The sequence below is a fragment of the Rhinatrema bivittatum genome, chromosome 1, assembly GCF_901001135.1.
Source record: "Rhinatrema bivittatum chromosome 1, aRhiBiv1.1, whole genome shotgun sequence".
NCBI lineage: Eukaryota > Metazoa > Chordata > Amphibia > Gymnophiona > Rhinatrematidae > Rhinatrema > Rhinatrema bivittatum.
Genome location: NC_042615.1, coordinates 490,533,106 through 490,548,355, shown reverse-complemented (window position 1 = coordinate 490,548,355; position 15,250 = coordinate 490,533,106). Strand labels below are relative to the sequence as shown.

General features: G+C 38.8%; 1 protein-coding gene across 6 annotated transcripts in view; it reads right to left on the bottom strand.

Annotated features, from left to right (window-relative positions):
- Window positions 1–2,875: 2,875 nt before the first annotated feature.
- CCDC171 (coiled-coil domain containing 171) overlaps window positions 2,876–15,250 on the bottom strand; it is a 982,183-nt gene continuing 969,808 nt past the window's right edge. For 4 of the 6 annotated variants that reach the window (XM_029608527.1, XM_029608555.1, XM_029608546.1 and 1 more), the window contains one exon: window positions 2,876–5,041. In XM_029608527.1, coding sequence (XP_029464387.1) covers window positions 4,826–5,041 — 216 coding nt within the window. In that variant the 3' untranslated portion in view covers window positions 2,876–4,825. The remainder of the gene's footprint in view (window positions 5,042–15,250) is intronic. The other 2 variants (XR_003857717.1, XM_029608568.1) reach the window with 2 other exon arrangements.

The following is a 15,250-nucleotide window of genomic DNA, read 5'->3' as shown; positions in this document are numbered from 1 at the left end:
TTTCCTTTTTCAAAATTTGCCGATTTTCCTTAGAGCCTCAGATCGGGGGAAGATGGAGACTGCTTTGCATAAATTCTTATGGCAGGGTAAAAAAAAGCATGAATACCCCTCCGTTTCCTGCAAAATCGATTGGGCCAGGGTGGGATCAGTGTTCCCAATTTGCGGCTTTATAATGTAGCCGGTAACCTTAGAATTATTCGAGATTGGCTTCTGGGAGAATCGGCCTGTGTAGATCTCTTGGCGGAGAAAACTTTGGTGGCTCCCGTAGGCCTGAGCTATGCTTTACAGGTGGAGGCATCAAATATTTCATATCCTCCATTGATTGCGGCCCTATTTGCCCCTCTCCGGGTCACATGGCGGTTGATGACTAAAAGGTTATGAGGGGCAATATACTACCGTCACCATCCAAACATGACCTAAATATAAAATTCCTCAGGATGTCCAACCTTGAAAGCTAGCCGTCTGAGAACCCGGTTGAAAATCAGGATTCCCCCGTATCAGCAGAAAATAAGACTGTGTACTTATTTTGTGCTGATACGGGGGAATCCTGATTTTCAACCGGGTTCTCAGACGGCTAGCTTTCAAGGTTGGACATCCTGAGGAATTTTATATTTAGGTCATGTTTTGGATGGTGACGGTAGTATATTGCCCCTCACAACTTTAATTCAGCAATATGGGCTGCCCTCCAAGCAAATTTTCCCATACTTACAACTGCAACACTACATCAACTCTCTCCCGTTACAGACTAGAAATGCCCAATATTTTACCAAATTGGAAACGTTCTTTGCTTTATCAACACAGAAGACCCCCACTCTGGCTCAGTATTATAAAAGGCTTATGGGGAATAATACTGAGGAGATCTCCACACTTTTAGAAGCGCGTTGGAGTGGGGTGGGAGGGATGGTGGTTACGGCCTCTGTCCTGCGCAGTTGCTTTCATCATATATCTATCATCTCCTCTAATACCTATTACCGTGAGATGCAATTTAAATTTTTATGGAGAGCTTTTATTTCGCCAACAAGAGTGGTCCATCTTAAATTAGTGCCGTCTGGGTTGTGTGGGAAGTGCAACAAGGCTGAGGGCTCCGTACTACCTATGTTTTGGGGCTGCTCTCGAGTGCGATATTTCTGGGCACGAATGGTGCGATATCTGGCGAGGCTTTTGGATGTGGTGCTTCCTTTTACTTTAGGTCTGGTATTGTTTGGACAGTTTTCACAGAGAATAGTCCGGGGACGAGGTCCATGATTATTGGTGAGGAAGGCCTTTGCAGTGGGGAAGAAGATGATCCTGCTGTGCTGGCAATCCTCAGAGCCACCATCACACTGGCAGTGGTGGAACCATTTTCACCGACTGATGCTGATGGATAAACAATGGGCAAGTACTTCATTCCAGCGTGAACGTCGCTTTCTGGATATTTGGGACCCATATATTCAATCTCTCTCTCACCAAGTTCACAGCCATATCTTGAATGTGGTGGCCACATAGAGGTCTAGGCTGATCTTGTCAATAAAAGGACCTATTGGACTGGTGACTGGGACCAAGGAGCTGTGGGAGGGTTTTTCATACAAGGGATTGGGGGGGGGGGGACGACTAGATGGTTGATGCCTTAGGTGTTTATGGATGGGTACAAAGGCTTGTCAAGCACCTCGGTTTAATGACGACTTTCTAACACTGTAATTGTTGACAAGGCTGTTTCTATTTGCTGTATCACCATCTGTTTTTGTTTTACTAAACTCAATAAAACCGTTTTGAATTAACAGAGTACAATGAATTAATTGTTGCTACCTTCTGTGAATGATTTTTTATAAAGAAAATTTTGGTAGAATTGAAGCCTAAGAGGTCATCCAGAATTTTGTGAAATTTGTCCCAAAAGACTGTGATTGCCTAGAATTACTGATTACTCAAACTGCACAGAATACATTTTTTGTACAATGGGAGATATCTGTCAAAGCACCTATTACTTTATCATAAATCACAAGAAACAAAATGAAGGTTAAAAACACCGTAGTTGAAACTTGACAATTGACTGAAAAGTGGTAGTGACAAATATACTTTTATTTTTATCCTTCCAGAGATACTCTGGCGTTGAGTGCATTGCTTTCCTTTGTTAAACCACGCTTTCTCACCTGATCCCATATTCATCTTGCTTGTCCTTTTTCTCTTATTTTATTTTGCTTGGTTACTCTTCTTTATGGAATCAGTTATTCTTAGTGCTGCTTCTTTCTGGAAGCTAAATATTTTTTGCATATTTGCTAAGCAGAACACAGATGAATGAACCTGGCCTCTAAAAAGACTTTTCTGTCAACATAAAGTTCCATATATATATATTTTTTATTTTTTTTTTAAGTATTTTGAATCCAACAGGTTAAGCAGGAAAGCACCAGAGCTACAGCACTTTTTTTTTTCACAGTAACCTGTTATATACCATAGAATTTCTGAACAATATGAAAAGAGATGAGAAAACTAGTTAAGGGAAAAGATAATCAGTGTGAAACCAAAGAAACTGGTATGAAACAATACATAATACAGAAAAAAAAACCCCCAATGACTATTAAAGGTTGCTCTCCTCCCCCATTTGCCTGCTAAACAAGAAAAATGATCTAAACCCTGAGCTATTCAGTATTTTGGATGTACAGACCTGGATTTAGGGATAGACAACACAGGCAGTTGTGCTTAGGTACCAAATTTTGAAGGCGCTAAAAATCCAGCCCAAAGAGGAGCCTGCCTCCACTTGCTTTTAGGGCAGTGTGTCGACATGGCTTTAAAGGGGCGCCACTGTGGCACTTTGCCTATGGGTGCCAAAATCTTAAATATGGCCGTGTTCATGCACATATACAACTGGAGAAGATAAAAACCACCACAAGTTTTGCAAATGCACCGGAATTAGTAGATTTATTATTATATGTGATTTATAGTGATGTTTTAAAGTTGATGATACATTTATGCAAGCTTCAGTCCACACAGAATGTATACTACAATATATAATACATTAAAGATGAGTTGTGTTATAATCATCTTCGCTTATGAGAAATGTATCATTCTTGAGTGGTCAGAAAAGCTATAATTTTTTTTTCACTCATAAGTATAACTGTCAGAATGTCATTCAGCCATTATATAGTCATTATACATATATACTATACATTCACTAAATACATTCAGACCTTTTCCAAATACATAAAACTGGGTATCTCACGAGAGATTTCAAATATCAAACTGGTCAAATAGAGTCCAGAGTGATATGAAAAACAGTGAAAGCATAATTCCCTATTACAAAAAAATGACCATTCTCAAATATGCTAACCACCTATTTTCAGTATGTAATTAGTTTTAATTTCCCAAGAATAAATACACAATTATTATGAACCCAGGAACCCAAAATGACTCCTAATCACAAGTTCTCTAATAATGTCATTTTGAAGAGCATCACTGATCCAGAATGAGAAAATCTAATATATAGATTTTGCATCAAACTACACTGCACATGAAAAGTTAATAGCACTGGGGATTCTTGTGATTAATACAAAAGTAATAAATTACATTTTTTTATTCTTTAGTTACAATGATGCAAACTGCAAGGATTTAACCTTTAAGGGTTAAAAAGTTTAATCAATGTCAAATGCCTGATCTTCTGAAGGCAATAAAGAATAGTCTGTCTAGTGATACCCAACAGAACATCACTTTGTCAAGCCACAAAGCGCCCAAAAGCTTGTCAAGTAAGTTACCAGAAACCTCTTTGTGGTTAGAACTCAGCTCCTTCCTGCTTGACCTATTATTTGATATTTGACCACTTGGTTGCAAGACACTTGCTCTTTCCAGCTGAAATGTCACTGGGGCATCTTGTCAGCTCACCGACATCTCGGCCTGACATACAATTTTACTTTTGTGTGCTACAAGGCAGAAAATGCAGGGCAATGGCCTTACTTTAAATTCTGTCAGCATCAAAGATGGGCGTCACTCTTGGGTCTTACCAAAAAAAAAAAGAAAGAAAAAGAAAAAGGATTCTATTTTGAAGGTCAAAGCAGACATTAATGTTTTCAAGCTTATATTAAATATATTAACTGCAACACTGATTTGGGAATGGTCCTTATGAAGTGCATAATCGGATCATCAGAAATCCTTTCTGCACAATTACTCTACTTTTTCTTATCAAGCACAGGCTGATAAAAAGGATGGGTTTTCAATGCCTGCAGGGACCAGATTCCACAGTTAACTTGTTCAAATGGGCAAGTGGTATCATGTAGCTTTAAAAGGAGCAACCTGACCTTCTCACATTGACCAGGAGTGACATTATTGTGCAGGAGAAGAAGCAGTCACATCATTTCTGTTTTGCACAACCTGCTTAAAGTTTGCAACTAAATGCTTGTCTTCAGTTGAGCTGACAAGAGGGAAGAGGGGGCTCAGTGAACCATAGCAGGGCTGCCATGAAATGACAGGAATCATTGGCATACATTTCAAATAGCACTCTCAATCCTATTAAAGTATTGCAGTCCTGCTTTAAAATAGACAAGTATGAAACAACTTTGATAGATAGAGACTAAAATGCCTTATTGATTTTTAAGACTGAGGAAAATTACCCAAAATCTGTCACTCTTTAACATTTTAAAATATGTTACATAAAAAAGGAAACTAATAATTAAAACTTTTTTTTTTAAAGTTATTTGTAGCTAAAATATAAAAGTGCATACATACAATTGTGCCACATAAATTAAAACACCAAAAAATAAATATGAATTGTAAAGCAGGATTTTAAGGGTAAAAGGTAGCATTTTAATTGTTTTAATACCATAAGTACAGTGTTCTGCCCCTTAAAAATATTTGTGAAATCTTAAAATCCACTTTGTATTGCTCGTTTGCTGCTGGCAGTGGTATTCATGATAGCTAATAAAGGAGAGCGTGGTCTATTGCTGCCTAAAGCATCCTTCAGAAAGCTGTAAGAGATATCTGGTTCAGCCTGCAAAGGGAAAAAATCCGGAAGTTTTTTCTGTTCAAGTTCAAAAGTTGTTCCTGACATCATGGAGAATTTTGTGTGCTCTTGTTTTCCCTGTAACAAACAAACAAACCAACATTTAATTCAGAAATAATATGATTAGGGGGTCAAACAAATTCCCAGAATACCTCTAAATTAAAATTAGACATTTTAACAAATTAAGCATTCCGGGCCAGAATTAATTAGTTTGGTTTTTTTTTTTCAGTTAAAATAACTTGCATGGTCCTGTTCCAATGAACTGGTACTTGAAGATTCAAAATGATCTCGGGCTCATTCATCTGGGATTCTCCAAGAGGGGACATTTCTTAGGTTCAACAGAAGGAAACAGTCTGGATTATTTTTTGATTAATTTCTAATGTTCAGAAATTAGACGTATTGTAGCTCCAAAAAAAAAAAAAGAATATCTGCCCTCGTCTACAAGGTGGCCTTTCATTATGCTTCATGATCAGACTTCAAAGCTCTTTGGTACCAGACCACCAATTTCTGTCTTCTCAGACATAAGGGGGAAAGTCACTGTAAAGGACATGACAGAGGAAATCTACAGGATACAGGAAAGCTGGTTAAAAGAAAAATGTTTCAGTATATAAAAAGTCTCAATTTAATGTGCAATCTTTTTTTGTCAATTACAATTCCTGAGCGTTAGCATCATAAAGCACAGGAAATGCTAGGAGCCATCTTTCATGATTTTAACGCACATGTGTATGTGTATCTGCAAGTCAATTTCTATTTTGTGTTCCCTGAACAGTCTTTGAATAATCTATGGCTTAAAACTACAATTATACTTGTTATTTATTCTTTAGATAGTATACAGTATAGCTGGCATTATCTCCAACCACCCAAAACAAAATTCACACAAAAAAATATTTCTTCTAATACTGTTAACTTTAAATATACAGTGCTGCCCTCCCGAAAAGGCAGGTCAGCCCCATTGAAAATACAAGGTTATTCATGGGTGCCCATCAGCTTTTAGTGGGTTGTATTCTATAAATCCTATGGCAAAAATATTTGAGTTTAACTAATGTTGTACCCCAATATAGCATCTTATCCCAAATTCTATCATCAAGGAAATCATGGCTCTTAAGACAATTAAATTGTCTCTTTAGTAATGTGGCATTTTGTAGAAATGATACCTTTGGATTGTTTCTGTGGGGCTGCTTCAAACTATCAGTAACATCTCAAAATATAAGTTAAACCGACTTGTTTGAAAGAGCCCAGGTACTGCAGACACAAAGGCATATACAGTAGAACTCAATGTCTTCTTTCATCCATCAAGATTAGCCGACAACAGGACTTGTCTAATTGTTGAAGAAACATATACTGAGCTATGTGTTATATTTTCCTTTACAAATAGAATATAGTTAGATGCAGTACTCCAAGCAGGATATTGCTTTCACTAAAAAGGCACCAGGACACATGGTACAAAATCTTGCATTGGAAAGCGGGTATTTACTGAATAAATAGTACATTTGCACACTTGATCATAAAACAACTGGCCCTGAATATGATGCTTACTTTTCAGATTAGGTTCAGTTGTGAAGACCTCTAAAAAGTGTGTTAGGGTTTAATATATTTTTCTGCAATGAAAAAACCTGTTAATATTTTCCATGCAAGGTAGAAAACAAGTACTTTCAAGGAGTACTTAAAATTCCACTGTTAGAAGCTTCTCTCTCTTTTTTTCATAACTCCTGGAGAAAAATCAATGGTTTACACCTAACAACTAACTCAGCAATTTTCTTTGAAGTTGACTCTCTGGATTTTTTGATGCTTCACAAGGTACCTTATAGCTTTATAAAAACTGTAAAATTCATCCAGACCGTCAAGAACTACTAACATAGTAGCAGGTTCATGTGATTGCTTTAAAGGCACATTGTCCAATTAAATTAAATAAGGAAGTAAATTAACTGAAGTGATAACATGAAATTGTGTTCCATAAAAAATTAGGGATTGGAAGTCAGTCCGATAGTCCAGACACAGTGCTTCATACTGCCGCAAGGGAGACCTGGGTTTGACTTCCAAGCCCAGCTGCTCCTTTGCATTCACAGCCTAAAAGAGGATGGAGTCCCAATCACTGTTCAATACTGACACCTACTACCCAGACTGTGGGTGAAGGCATACCAAGGTACAGAAGGACCCACAGTTCATGGCATCTGACCGAAGACTGATTTTGTGTGGGTGGAAAGGATAAAAATGGGGGGAAACTTCAAGTAGTTATGAAGACTTATGGTGCTGCAGCACCATGAGGAAGTTGCAGGGCATTTATGCATGAATGCATATGTTAATGTTAGGGCTGGAAAGAATGAGAAATCAGGATCTACAGCAGGGATAGCTTTAGGTTAACCAGTGCCCTGGGCAAAAAATCTAAATTGGTCCCTCCCTCTCCGTGAAAATAGTGAAGATGCTTTCCTGTGACAGGTGTACTTCAAGGATAGGAGGATATATACATCTCAAATATTTATTTACTCAATTTTATTTTACATAATATCCAAATAGCCCAATGCAGATTTCAAACCACATAATAAACATCTTCAAGACAACAAAAAAAAGAATAAAACAAATCGATCAATTTCTAAAACAGACTTAAAACATCAAATAAAATATCAGTAGCATCATATGTTAATTTAAAAGATAAAACTGGTGACATCAGATAATAGAACCCAGGTGGAGCTTCACTCAAGATGTACACTTTTAAAATTGTTCTCTTAAATAAGTGTGGAAGTTCCTGAGTCAGTGGTGAGTATTCAAGGTCCCTCTCAATTCAGAATAAAATTACAGTATTTAAAGTTACCAACTCCTATGGAAAATGGATGAGACTATTCATCTTGCTGTCCTCAGAGAACATCTGTTGCAGGTAAGCAACTTTACTTTCTCCTAGGACAAGCAGGATACAAAACTCCTCATGCATGCGAATCCCTATCTATCAGTCGCCCCAAAATTAAAAGGGGAAATTACAACAATGCCCTCAGAAAAACATTCTGAAAATTGTCTACTTGAAGCTCTTGAAGAAAATGTACACTTGCTATGGATAACCATTCTTGATTGACTGTATGGGACACTGATAGTGTTTGCACATAACATTATCCTCTGTGCCTTTGTTGGCAACAGGCCAATTTTGTAATTTCCTTAATTATATTTTGGAAGCAATTTAATATAATAAGAATGGGTCCTAGGGAGGACAGAGTATGATTATAAACCCGAAACAGACCATGCATTACAGATTGTCCAAACTCACTGTCTCATCAAGAATCCCTATCCAAACAGTAATGAAATGTGATTGTGTGGATGGAGCTCCACGTCACAGCTTTCCCCTTGCCAGCAACATCCCCATCTTTCATCCCCACTACCTTCTATTCAATATCCCCTTTCTTGAGTCCCCAATCTCCTACCCTCCTTCCACCATTCATTGAATCCCCGCTCTCTTATTCCCTCCCCCAAAAGTCCCTTCTCTCCTATCTCTCCCACCAGAGTCCCCACTCTTCTCCTCACTCCATCAATTGCTATATCTATGTTCTCCCCCATCAATTACTGAGTCCATAATGTCATCCCCCCCCAAACACACTGCTATGCACCTGCTCCCCCCATGAATTGCTGCATTCCTGCTCTACCCCAGCTTCTGCAGAGCTTCAAACATCCTCCTGCCCTATGGTCCATCCTCAACCCTGGTGCTTTTATTGCTCACCTTCTATTGCTGGCACTGATTTCTCTCACATGGTTCAAACCAGAAATCGGTGGTTTAACCCTCATTGTGTTCTGTAGATCTACAGTTTACCAAGGAGTTCAAATAATCAAAAGAAAAAAATCAGGACCCAAAACCACCCCATCCATCCATATAGACAACATCCACATACAACTTAAAGACAACATAAAAGACCTCGGAATCTGGATTGACAGTGAATTATCCTACAAAAAACACATCTCAACTAAAACAAGAGCAGGTTTCTACAAACTCCAAATACTCAAACACCTAAAACCAATGCTACACCACCAAGATTTCCGAACCGTTTTACAATCTCTCATTTCACCAGCCTCGACTACTGCAACACACTCTTGCTAGGTCTACCTAAAGCGACCCTAAAACCACTTCAACTTTTACAGAATGCCACAGTGAGAGTCCTAACTGGCAAAAAGAAATCAGACCACATTACACCCGTGTTCAACAGTCTACATTGGCTTCCAGTCGAAAAAAGAATTGATTTCAAAACTCTTACAATTCTGCACAACGCAATTCACAAAACAGACAACACAGCTTTTGACAATGTCATACATGTACATAGATCGCATCGTACAACCAGAACAACAAGTAAATTACAACTTGAAATACCATCACTCCCTTCAGCCAAACTATCCAACACAAGGAAAAGAGCCATATCCATAGCTGGTCCAAAATAATGGAACTCTCTACCCAAACACTTAACCGCTCAAATCAACATCAAGTCTTTTAAAAAAGAGCTCAAAACTTGGTTATTCTGTCAAGCATTCAAAGATGGTATTCGCTAATATCACACAACATATCTAATTCACAATCGTTTATCAGAACGCTTATAAACTAAGTACTACATAGTTTGATCATAATCACATCTAGTGTTAAACATTTTTTCCCTGAAGTTACTTGTAAGACTTTTTAATTGTTTAATTTATAATGTTGTTTATTTTTAATTTTTTAATTTTTCTGATGTCACCTCTGCTATTCTTTGCAGTTCACTGTTAAATGTAACATGTTGTTGTAACTGTAAACTGAGGTAAAGGCTGATAGCTATACCTCGGTATAGAAAACACTTTAAATAAATAAAATAAATAAATACCCTGATCTGTGAATTGAGTGGGAGAGGTCAATGCCAATAAAAGAGGAGTGCAACAGAAATATGGGCCATAGGGCAGGAGAACCTGGCAGGTGAAAAATAGAGGACACAAGGCACTAAAGAGTAAGAAAGCCTTTTGTTTTTTTCTTTTAAAAAGGGAGGACACTTGCCCCCCCCCCCCCCTTCCCCTCATGGTGACACATATGGCTGAGTGACAACATGATACCCAGTTCTTCCCGTCCTCACTCCAGTACTGCAAGTGGGCTGTGGGCCACTCCCTTCTGCCTGGAGCCATGTGCTGCTGAACAGGTTGTGTACCCTACAAGCTAGCCCTTACCTACAGCAATCTTAGGCCTTGCTTTTCAAAGCATTAAATGCATAAAAGTGGGCTTTACATGTGTAAATGCACTTCACCCCCAAGTTAAATATTTTTTTTAAACTGCTCCAATATGTTATTGAATTGTCCATAGGTTTTAAGTGCCCATAAAGTGAATAAATGTCTTTTGAGAATTGCTGATAGCATGTTACATTTACATGCATAAGTCCTTTGAAAATTCACCTGATAGTGCTTAGTTTGATCATCTGGAAACTGAGCAGAAATATGAATGGGATCAGCCTTAGCTTTTTGGAGCTTTTTACAGTACTATAGGATGAATCCACTCTAGAGATATATTTTGGATAAATGCATATATACCTTTGGCCAGGGATTTACAATTACTGCACTTAGAGAAAAGTTTCCTTGTATTAATATAATACTGTATAGTGCTTCTAAACTCTTTACAATATGACTGAATTTTCTACTTGCAATTTAAACCAGACTTCTACATAAATGTATTGTATATGCCCATTCAAATGGAGCTTGAACAAAATACAGATTCAAGTAACACAAAGATGAATAAGGAGAAATGTATTCTTGCTTGATAATTTCCTTTCCTATATTTCTGCTACACCTGTCCAGAACAACTGGGTTTAGTCCCTCATCCAGACTGAGGGAGGGTAAGAACAATTTTTTTTCTAACTTGTGATATCACTACTACATCTGTTGAGCACAGACTGGTTTGAACCAGTATTCGTCTATCAAAGCAAACTGAAAACTATATAAAGGTCCATATACTCTAAAACAGAAAATGTTTTGTTTTTTTTTAATGAATTGAAATCCTTGCAACATTCAAGGATTTTTATTTTACTCTTTTTACAAGTAAAGTAGTTCCTCTTCATCATTTCTTAAACATATATGCCATAAAGTGGCTCAATCAAAAACCCTCAGATGGGAATGGGAGAATCCCCGAAAACCTACCCCTGCCTCCCCCCTGCGCTCGATGAGCCTATCTTGCATAGGCTCGGTGGCGCGCGCAAGCCCCGGGACGCGTGTAAGTCCTGGGGCTTGAAAAAATGGGCGTTCTGGGGGTGGGACCGGAGCACCGGCCCGGGGGTGTTCCGGGGGCGGGACCGAGACCTTCGAAACAGCCACCGGGCCGGGGGATGGAGAGCCGGCAGGCATAACTTCTTTGACAAAGGTCGGGGGGGAAGGAAAGTTCCCTCCGAGGCCGCTCCGATTTCGGAGCGGCCTCGGAGGGAGCGGAGGAAGGCTGCTCGGCTCGGCACGTGCAAGTTGCACAATTGTGCACCCCCTTGCATGTGCCGACCCTGGATTTTATAACATGCGCGCGATGTAGTGCACAGTATTGTTCACTTTGCATCAAATGAAAGAATTCAGTTTCAAAGAAGAATATGGTCTGGAATACTAATCATGATAGGTTATACTATATGCCAGATGGAAGCTGGCACAAGAAAATGAAAAGAACAACAGAAATTTGTTATTATGTTGTAAGACAATGTGTTGTGATCAGAAAGAAAGGGTGGAAATAAACCAAGAAGGATTGACTGCAAATTAATAGGGGCATGAGTTATTTTCTTAGTATTACAAGGAAAAAGAAACCATAAGTAGCGGATTAATATGTATCCTGCTGGACATCAGAAGACAGTGAAATTTCATAAGTAACTAAGTGGTAGGGTCAAACAGGAATAACATGGGACCTTCAACTAAAGGCATGTGGCCAAAGTCATTTTGACCTGTACTGGTTTTCATAAGATGGTAAGTCAATTTTGGATTACCCTGGCATAAACAGACAGAACATGATCAATGCATGATAGATCAGATTGTAGGCATTGAATTTGATGAAGTTCCTAATATTCACTAACTGATGTCTGAAAGATAGGCTGGTGATGAAACTTGAGGTGAAAATGAGAAGTTACAGGTCAAAAGAATCCTTATATGGCAAGTAAATTCAGGTAGCGTAAATGCTAACACTAACAAGCAAAATCTTGTTAGTGTTAGACAAAGTGGAAGGAACAGAAAATTAGTAAAGAATAGATATCTATTCAGTTTCTGCTGATGACAGGTCAGCCGAGTAGAGACAGTGCTCAAACATGAAGAAATTTTCTGAAGATATTCATTTCATGCTGCCCATGTTCACTATGAATTTTGGCTATCACTGTGGCTATAGTACTGCATTGAGAAGTTCATTTTATTTTTATTTATTTTTATTTAATTTAGATTTATATTCCACTTTTTGTACTTTTTTCAGTGCTTCAAAGTGGATTACATGCCTTTAACACATGTGAAAATGACAAAACCCATAGTGCGATGCAAATTAGAAAAAGGGGAGGAGTTTTGTGGCCAAGTGGGCTGGCTTCATGATTTGCGAAGCCATATCGCATGGCTTTAACATATATTTTAACTACACCTTTGTGATGTTTTCACAAATGCTGTTTTTAGTAGTTTTATGCTCCTGGAGAGCCAGCCTAGCTATCAGGGCCCTTCTACAACCACTGGGGGGGGGGGGGGGGAGAAAAAGAGAGAGAGGGAGACTAGCCATAATGCCCTCATACTAGGTAGGTATTTATACCTCTATATGAGACCTACCTAGTCACTCGAGGTGAGGTTTAGGTATTAGTGTAGGGGGTTAGGGGCCACTTTGACATTCAAAGTGAGACGTACAAACAGAACAGTGGTCTCTTGTGAAGATTTGATGACCTTTCGGAGAGAGGAAACTCACCCAAAGCTGAGATTTGTGCAATGTTCTCTCAACCTAGCCTGATGTTACCCAGGTAGAGAGTCCATCAAGCTAGGTTGAGAGAACATTGCACAAATCTCAGCTTTGGGTGAGTTTCCTCTCTCCGAAGGTCATCAAATCTTTACAAGAGAGCACTGTTCTGTTCGTACATCTCACTTTGAATGTCAAACCGGACCCTAATCCCCCTATGGCTAATACCTAATCCTCACCTGGAGCAACTAGGTAGGCCTCAAGTAGAGGAATAAATCCCTACCTAGTATGAGGACATTATGTCTCATTATCTCTCTCTCTCTCTCCAGCAGCTTAAAATGGTTTCCCCAGTGGTTGTACATAGGAAATACAACAATTCTGGCACTTATCGCAAACTGTGAAAAAGTTAATACCTATGATAAACTGCTACTACCATAAAACACACCCCTTTTCTATGGAGGGTAAAGTGACTTGCCCAAGATCAGAGACCCTGGCTTCCTGTGGCAGATTTTCAAGATTCTGTGGCAAGAGTTAGCAAATTCTGTGGCAGATTTTTCCAAATTCTGCAGCAAGTATGTGGCTAATTTTGCACAAAGATTCAAACCTCTAACTATACTAAAAACTCAATAATTTTATTGAAAACCATTCATTGCTTGTTTTTAAATATTTAAACTGTATACAATTACAAAAATGTACCAAGTACAAAAATCAACAATTTCTCAGGTTAAGACACATAAGTTACAAACTTTTAACTGTGAAATGTCACTTTTGTTTTGAACTGAAATACTTCAACCACCCTTTTATATTTTCTTGAGAAAGTTCTTGCTGTTTTTCCAAGTATATGAGCTTCAGTATGTTAGAAATATCCTCAAAATCATTAATTGATTACTCAGAAAGATAAATGCACATATATTGGACACATGGTAACAGACAGGGGCGGATTGGCCTGTCGGGGGATCAGGCATCCCCCGGTGGGCCGATTGCTCCAGTCACATGGTCTGCGGTGCGTGGCCGTGACAGAGCTGCGCTCGGCAGACCAAGTGATGTGTCCTGAGCCGGCCTGGGCGGTGAATACCCGGGCTGGTCCGACATTGTGAATCCGCCGCTGGTAACAGATACAAAAGGGGTATGACTTAGCACAAGTTGAAACTTGTCTGCAGTTGTGGCATCAACAAGGCTTCATACATTGAAATTAATGCCCTCTCTACCAGCTGGGAGACACCGGCATTTGCAGACTTCCAAAACACATCCAGGTCTTTTGTAAATGGTATATAACTGGTCACATATGCAGGTGCAAGAACCTTTGTATAAAGATGAAATTCTTCTATAGGGATATACTCTATCCAGGAATGATATCAAAATCATCTTTGGTTTGATAAGGATTTAAGAATCAACTCAGGCCTTTGAATTGATGTATTTTCCTTTTCCCTTTTCTGTATTTTACAAATACAATAGTTATATTTATGTATTGTATTTAAAAAAATTAATAAACAAAGAATTAAAAAAAAAAAAGAATCAACTCAGGCCATAAGCCCCCACTCCTTCAAACCGAGAGTGTCTGACTGTACTTCAAGCATATATTCCTCTCCCCTGGTGCCCTCTCCCCACCGCATGCTTGGTTAGCACAGTGAACATGTTAAATCTGAATCATTCCCTTCCCCAATGCTGGGAATGCTTAGTCTATTCCCACACATTATTTCTTTCTACTGAACAGAATCAGTAAAAAAAAAAAAAAAAAAAAAAGAGAAAAATGTGGTCACTCCAAATTTCACAATGAAAATAACTTCCAATTTCCTTATTTCTTTTTCCTATCCCCTTTCTTCCTCCAGCTACCAAACAATTTGTTTATAAAATATGGACGAGATTATGGGCTAGGAAATTACACTTTCACATCGAGCATGTGTGGGGGTGGGTGAGTGGGGAGGCGGAGTCACTCAGGTATCAGTGCCCTCTGCCATTCTATTTAACCCTTACACTTTTTAATTAGGAACTTTGGCTTAAACTGTCTTATGTATGCTGATGTACATAAGCCTCAGCCAGAGTTGCAACTGCAAACCCCCCCCCCCCCCCCCCATATATCTTTATCTTGCCCGCTGGGGCCTAAAGCCAACCCAGGACCCAACAGTACAAGATGTGTATAGAGAGCGAATGGTCTGATGCAGGTGCACCTCCAATATTAACACATGTAACCAATCAAACTAGAGGCGCAAGATGCTCAAAATGACAAACATTAAACTAATTACACTGAACTAAATGTATCCAAACACTGAACATGGTATCAAAATATGAAAGTGTTATAGTTTATTGATCTGATGCTGTTTGCTTTGCAGTAGGCTGCAAGCATTTTCAAATATAAGCACCCAGAATGCTATTTAACAGTTCCCTGAAGTGAAAAATCTAACAACACGGGTGCCCTCCAG